Raw genomic sequence first — 6249 nt, forward strand, 5'->3', positions numbered from 1 at the left:
GTTGCGAAAGCTTCACAATGTGCTTTCAGTGTGGTCAAAATTGGTTGAAGAAAGTCGAATAAAATATTGTTATTATTTGATTAAAACCCCCTCTCCGCTAACCCTACCATTCATTTTGGCTTACAGGGGCTTCGTACTAATTTTCAGTCGCACTAGGGGTGAACAATCGGGCCTAAAACATGCACGACGTTCTCGGACGGTAACGGAACAGTAATTCGATGAATACTTGTTACCTTCCATTGATATCCAGCAAAGGAGGAAGCATAAGAATATCATAATCTCAAACCACTTGTTACAATGTATTTTATCAAATGATTTGTAAACAATATTGCTACAATTGAACGAAAAGCAGAAAATTCCATTTCAAGTACATGTAAATGTGCTAAAGCTTTTTAAGAAAATTGGCAACACAGCATTTAATGTGGCTACGGAAGGAGAAGAAGCAATGCTTTTTAAATTAAAACTTAAACATGCCAAGAGTCGGTTAAATTTAAAAGTTTTTAAGAAAACAAGATGCCGCAATTTCATTAAAGATAATAATTTCCAAAAGCCAGGCTACACGATGCGAGATGCCAAAAAGATTTCGCTAAAAAGGGGGGGTTATGCGAAATCTATACGTCAAAAACGTTTCATGCGAAATCTTTTTGACACTTCGCTCCATGCGAAATCTTTTTGACACTTCGCCGAGATCATCAAAATTGATATTGAAAAAAAAGAAGAAGGAATAAACCAAAACAAAACAAACCGCGACAAAGCCGGCAAAGCTACGGTATGGTATAAAAAATCTTAAATTTTACATGCTACTTCGAAAATAACTTTCTTGTCTTTTGTTTTTAGAATAAATTTGAACATGGACAATGCAAAGCCGCAACGTGCGTACGCGCAGAAGGTGAGTACGAATCATTATCACTTGATGAAAACGGAAGCCGGTTCTTCCAAGCAACAAATTGTAGCGGTCTCCTGAGGTGCCACTAATGTAGCGACGCTAGAAGTTCCCATGGCGAATGGAGGATGGTGGAATTGCATCGCTGCAGCTGCACTGGCAGCTGCCAGTGCATGGTGCATGTTGGCGTCCTATGTTGTGCGAGGATAATATACAGTTCTTCAATGGAGCCGCTGTTGAACTGCAATTAGTGACTGCTATTATTGTTTTTTAATTGTAGAATACGGAGCTCTGCCTGCGTTTGGCAAATGCCGTGGAACGGCAGCCGATAATATACACAAAAAGTTCGCGAAATTACAAAAATCGCAACTTGCAGAACGACGCTTGGTCTTGCGTCGCAACGGAGGTTGGAACCACAATCGTTGAAGCTAAGCGCCTATGGACCAACATGCTATGTAGCTTTCGATCATATCGGTCGAAAGTGCGGCAGAGCATGCATGCTGGAACAGGTAAGTTGTTATAAATTAATTAGTTAAGTAACTTAAATTAATCTTTCTACTTCTTTTAACATACGATGAAGTTTTCCGTCCGAGGTGGTTCGCCTACGAGGCGATGATGTTCATGGCGAATGCCATGGAGGACAACGACCATGCCGATACGGTTAGTATAATCTTTATTTACATTTCATGTAATTTTCAAAGGCTAGCAACATTACAGACATGGACAACGTAGGATGTAATGCAATCAGTAGATTAGTAAGTTTGAAATTCTTTATAAAACGGTATGACCGTATTGCATAGTAGGCTAATTGATAGTAGTGATAGCAATGTAGGATCAACTGATGCGGTTTCTATCATACGCTGCCGCTGTCTGCAATGTTGTTTATCTTGTGACATCATTTTTTAAATACCTGTATGTCATAGTAAGTAGCGTTGTTTGGTATATTTTACTTATCACGTTATGCTTACTTATTACATGCAACTTGGCCTCTCTGGCCAGGACAACGGTCTGCTGAAGAGGTGTCCGACATCAACTAAGATCGAGCCAACGGAAACCTGTCGATCTGTTACACTAAATGACCGTATCTGTTCAGGCGTGCAGGTGTGAGTTCATTTAGCGGTATACGCAATGTCTCTCAACTTACCGTGTAGTGCAGTGTTGTTTTTTTATTTTAAAACACTTAAACATTTAAGATTTTTTCTATGCCACTAAAATTTACAAAAAGCAATATTTACATTTTTTTATTGTGAATAGAATGAACGATAATATCACAACAACACATTTTAATAGGACTCATTATCTTAAGACTTGACGCCGTATGGTCAGCACCGCATGTGCTGACGAAGTACAAAATTCAAAGTGCACTAAGCAGCATAATGATGGTAATTATTTTTTAAATCGAGAGCCATATGCGTTCGAACATTCATCAATCGATCAGCTGTCCGTGACGAAACAAATTGAAGATTTACCAAATTATCATTGGCTCTCCAATCCCCAGGGACCACGTTCTCGCCAATGACTCTATCGAATGAGGATGGTGAAGAGTATGTAGTTCTTGAAGCATTTTTTCGTAAAAAGTTGTGTAAATAGATAGTCGTTAGAACAATATGTTTTGCCACATCCGGAGAAAGAAGTATTTGTCCTTTCAATACTTGAAACCGACTTGCAAGTATTCCTAGCGCATTTTCAACGGGCATTCGAGCACGCGAATGTCTATAATTGAAAATGCGCTGGTAGCTCCCAGGTGAGTGGAGCCCGCCAAAGTGACGGATGCAGTAATCTGTAAAAGCAAAAGCCTTGTCTCCTAATATAAAATATGGTACAGGAATTTTATATGGTAATCGCAATGGCTTGGGATCTGGAATATTTAATAACTTGTTTTCAAGCTTTTGGAACAATATACAGTTTCTAAATATTCCTCCATCCGAAGTCCCACCCTTGCCTCCCGCATCAGCAAACATAACATTGTAATCTGCATCTACCATTACCAGAAGCACAATACTATAAAAGTTTTTGTAGTTCTAGTAATCGGATCCACTGTGTGCAGGAGCGCGAGTGTTAATATGTTTCCCGTCTATCGCTGCAATGGCATGGGGAAAGTTCCAACGCTGCTCAAACCTTTTTGATACTTCCAGCCATTGTTATTTAGTGGATGGTAACTGAAAATGAAAAGAATAATTAATTTCAAGTGCATTAAAATGAAATATAGAAATACGGCCAGGCCGTTCTTCATGATTAAAAAAAAAAATTATTAATCTGTTTTCTTTTTTTATAATTTCAGCTTGACGATCATGATGAGGGCCTCGCTCAGCACTCTTTCGTCTCGACCGCGCCATCCACCGTCCAATCCTTTACCCATCCGATATCTACAACACCACCAAACCCGATTTCCATAATTGACCATTCCTACAGTTCTAGAACCTCTGCCCAACCTTCTTCGTCCCGTGCCGGCCCTTCCGGCCTCCAAACTATACAGCCTTCTTCTCCTCGTCCCGGCCCTTCAAACCTTCGGTGCACACAGCCCTCGTCTCATCGTCCCAGTCCTGCCGTTCTTCCTAACACCCCACCCTTTTCTTCTCCTACCTCTCATTTACACACCGATTCGTTGCTCCCTTCCCAAGGTTCCCTCGTCGCGACCAATGCTCCACAACGGCGTCGTCGTCGAAGAAACCATGGCGGGGGCAGTGAGTTGAGCGAGGCTCTCAAGCAGCTGATGGAGGCCACAAGGGAGAATGCACACTCCCGGGAGAACACGTTTGGCCGCTGGGTCGCTGAAGTTCCCCACCGTTTTTGACCCGAAGAACAAGATTTTGTAACGTCGAGGATTCAGCGATCCATGCTTGATGCAGAAGATTTAGTTTTGGCCAAACGTGCTAACCGGGAGTAGTTTTTTTCTTTAGCATATTATAGTGTAAGTTTAGGTTTTTTAGTTAGTTAGTTAGTTAGTTAGTAAGTTTACATTAGCGTAATTAGTTTAGTTAGTATTAGTTTGTTTGTAAATTTAGTTAGATTTTTTGGTAGGATAGTTGTAACTTTTGTTAAATAGATTACGGTTTACTATACCTAACAAAATTATTGTTGTACATTTGTTGGTGTACAATTGATCTACAATCAAATTCGAAAGGAACGTATTCCTCTAATACGGGAGTTCCTCTATTCTTGTGTTTGCTCTTTTCTCTCTTGATTTTGCTTTGCTTCTCTACATGTCCGTAGACTCTTCGCGTTGTGTGGTGGAATGTTTGTGTGTAACAACAGTACTTTCGCTGCAAGGTTGGAGGATCCACCTGACTTGCTCAGAGCAGGAATGAAGTACACGTAATATAAATTGGAGCGTGGTACGCTTGCGCGTAGCAGATCATGGTGTAGTTAAGAAGAAAAAAAGAAGCAGTGCTACAGTCGTACTAGACGCTGGAATAGCTTGTATTGGTTGAAATTTTCTTATTTTTCAGATTCAAAAATCTGTTTGCTCTACAAATTCGATGAGTGCATGTAATCAGGTTAATATAATTAAATGCTTTTATCCCAGATATATGGCTTATAGTTTTTGCCTTTTAGTTCTGCAGCGCCATGGTGAACGTTGGGAGGTGTTGGCACGGAAGACGGAGCGGGAAAAGGTTCACGACAACTATGCGGTGAGGAGGATATCAACGGATTGTGCATTTACAGTTAGCGGGTGAGCCCACGCTGTACCTCGTAGGAGAACCTGGCGATGGATATCGGAGAATGCATATCGTATTCCGGGATCGTGCTTGGCCTTGAACACTGACTCTGCTCGATCACGGGTTCCAAATTGGTCATTACGTTACCGGCGGCTTGCCAGCAATCAGCATTGGGTGTTCTTTTTCCGTTCAGTTCTTCCTACCGTCCTGCTGTGTATAAAGTGCCTTCCATTAACAGTAAGTTTGATCAATCATCATTCTACACAAATTGGTTTGCTTTTATTTAAGATCAATTTTGCATCTTTTAGTCTCCCGACAACAAGTTGGAATTGCTTCTAGCACGGATTATGATGGTGCTGTTGCTGAAGAGAAATGTTGTGTTGCCTGGTTGCACTGGACAGGATGGTTCACACAGTGTAGTCGATCTCTTGTTGGTCTCGATTGTTCCCTTCGAGCCGGAGGCCCATCCTGGCCGCTCAGTGCGATAGTGTTAGGTGCTAGAAATACAAGATGTAAATATAAAATGGTTACTTTACATGTTAATACAGAAGAGGGAATTATATAGTTTATAGAATTACAGTTTTTACTTACTAATAAAAACATGAACGAGCGAAATGCATCACGTACATATTGCGCTGCTGAGCCAGGCAAAGAAATGCTCCAGTGTCGTCCCCATTTTTGTCCGGAACATGGTCGTCGTGAAGGTTAATGTAGTAACGGTATTTGAAGGCATATCCTGAGCCGATCCCTATGACGATCGAAAGATCCGCAGCATCCTTTCTTATTGACGAAATCATTGCCTGCACAAATTGCTCAAAACAAATCGCACGACTTGAAACCTAATAAAATTTTCAGCAACATTTATTGGCGGAGAAGATAGAACGAAGACGATCGGCTTTGTCAACCTCTCCCTCTCTTCTAATCAAATCACGCATGAACTCTTACCCCTTCTCCATGAGCAGCCAGACCAATAATCAGCGATCAAAGATACAGGGCTCGCCTATTCACTTTGCGATGCGAACGGCATATTTTGTACAAAGTGTTTCAATTTGTTATATACATTTTTTTGACAAAATCTACCGTCTTGACAATAAAATCATATCGAAAACCATGTGAAAGAGATCGAAGAACTAAAAACACTTTGGGATTGAATGAAAATACTCAAACGAACTGTAAAAACAATAATGACGGTATAATATATACCGTTTGTATCGTATAGTAACGAGACCAACCCTGTACGAGTGCACACATGCTCATACACATATTCACCCAAACAAGGTGAATCTATAGGCGTAAGCGAGATGGATATAATATTAAAAGGAGAGCAAAATGTAAACATTTAGGTCATCAAGAACCAAACTCGAGTGTGTGACAAATCATCCATGAGTGCGAACGGATGAGGTGTATAAATAGAAAGAGAGGGGGATATTTATCCTCGAAAATTTCCCCTTGGGTAGGTGTGCGCTTTGTTGCCCTAAACGCGGCTATATGAACCGAAATGTTTTTGACGTAAAAATTTCGCCAATCCCCCCCTTTTAAGTGAAATCTTTATGAAATTTCGCATCGTGTAGCCTGGCTTCAACATTGATTATTTTATGTACTCCTTCTCAGATTTGTATTTCATTTCGTTTGTTTTCATGAATTAAAGGGTTTTACATTTTAGTTTAGACTAGTGAAAGGAAAGTACCATTTGACCTGGTGGTTCGG

General features: G+C 40.6%; 1 protein-coding gene across 4 annotated transcripts; it reads left to right on the forward strand.

The window, feature by feature from the left end:
• The first annotated feature begins 203 nt into the window (after window positions 1-203).
• On the forward strand, window positions 204-5198 carry LOC118514881. Of its 4 annotated transcripts, none has more exons than XR_004906866.1 (7): window positions 204-889; window positions 1164-1392; window positions 1464-1543; window positions 3165-4218; window positions 4333-4380; window positions 4439-4779; window positions 4851-5198. XR_004906866.1 is itself a non-coding variant. In XM_036061800.1 (4 exons), the coding sequence occupies exons 1-4, from the start codon at window positions 851-853 to the stop codon at window positions 1988-1990; spliced, it is 456 nt and encodes a 151-aa protein (XP_035917693.1). In that variant the 5' UTR covers window positions 204-850; the 3' UTR covers window positions 1991-2111. The 4 variants fall into 4 exon arrangements, 1 of the variants encoding a protein (XP_035917693.1); XR_004906872.1 differs by having other exon boundaries at window positions 3165-3794; XR_004906860.1 differs by having other exon boundaries at window positions 204-769; window positions 838-889; window positions 3165-4380.
• Window positions 5199-6249: the final 1051 nt, after the last annotated feature.

Source organism: Anopheles stephensi, chromosome X (genome assembly GCF_013141755.1).
Source record: "Anopheles stephensi strain Indian chromosome X, UCI_ANSTEP_V1.0, whole genome shotgun sequence".
NCBI classification, from domain to species: Eukaryota; Metazoa; Arthropoda; class Insecta; order Diptera; family Culicidae; genus Anopheles; species Anopheles stephensi.

Coding starts and splice junctions, on each gene's coding strand:
- LOC118514881 (XM_036061800.1), top strand. CDS start 851: ATGGACAATGCAAAGCCGCAACGTGCGTACGCGCAGAAG. Junction 890..1,163: donor AACGTGCGTACGCGCAGAAG/GTGAGTACGAAT, acceptor TTTTAATTGTAG/AATACGGAGCTCTGCCTGCG. Junction 1,393..1,463: donor GAGCATGCATGCTGGAACAG/GTAAGTTGTTAT, acceptor CATACGATGAAG/TTTTCCGTCCGAGGTGGTTC.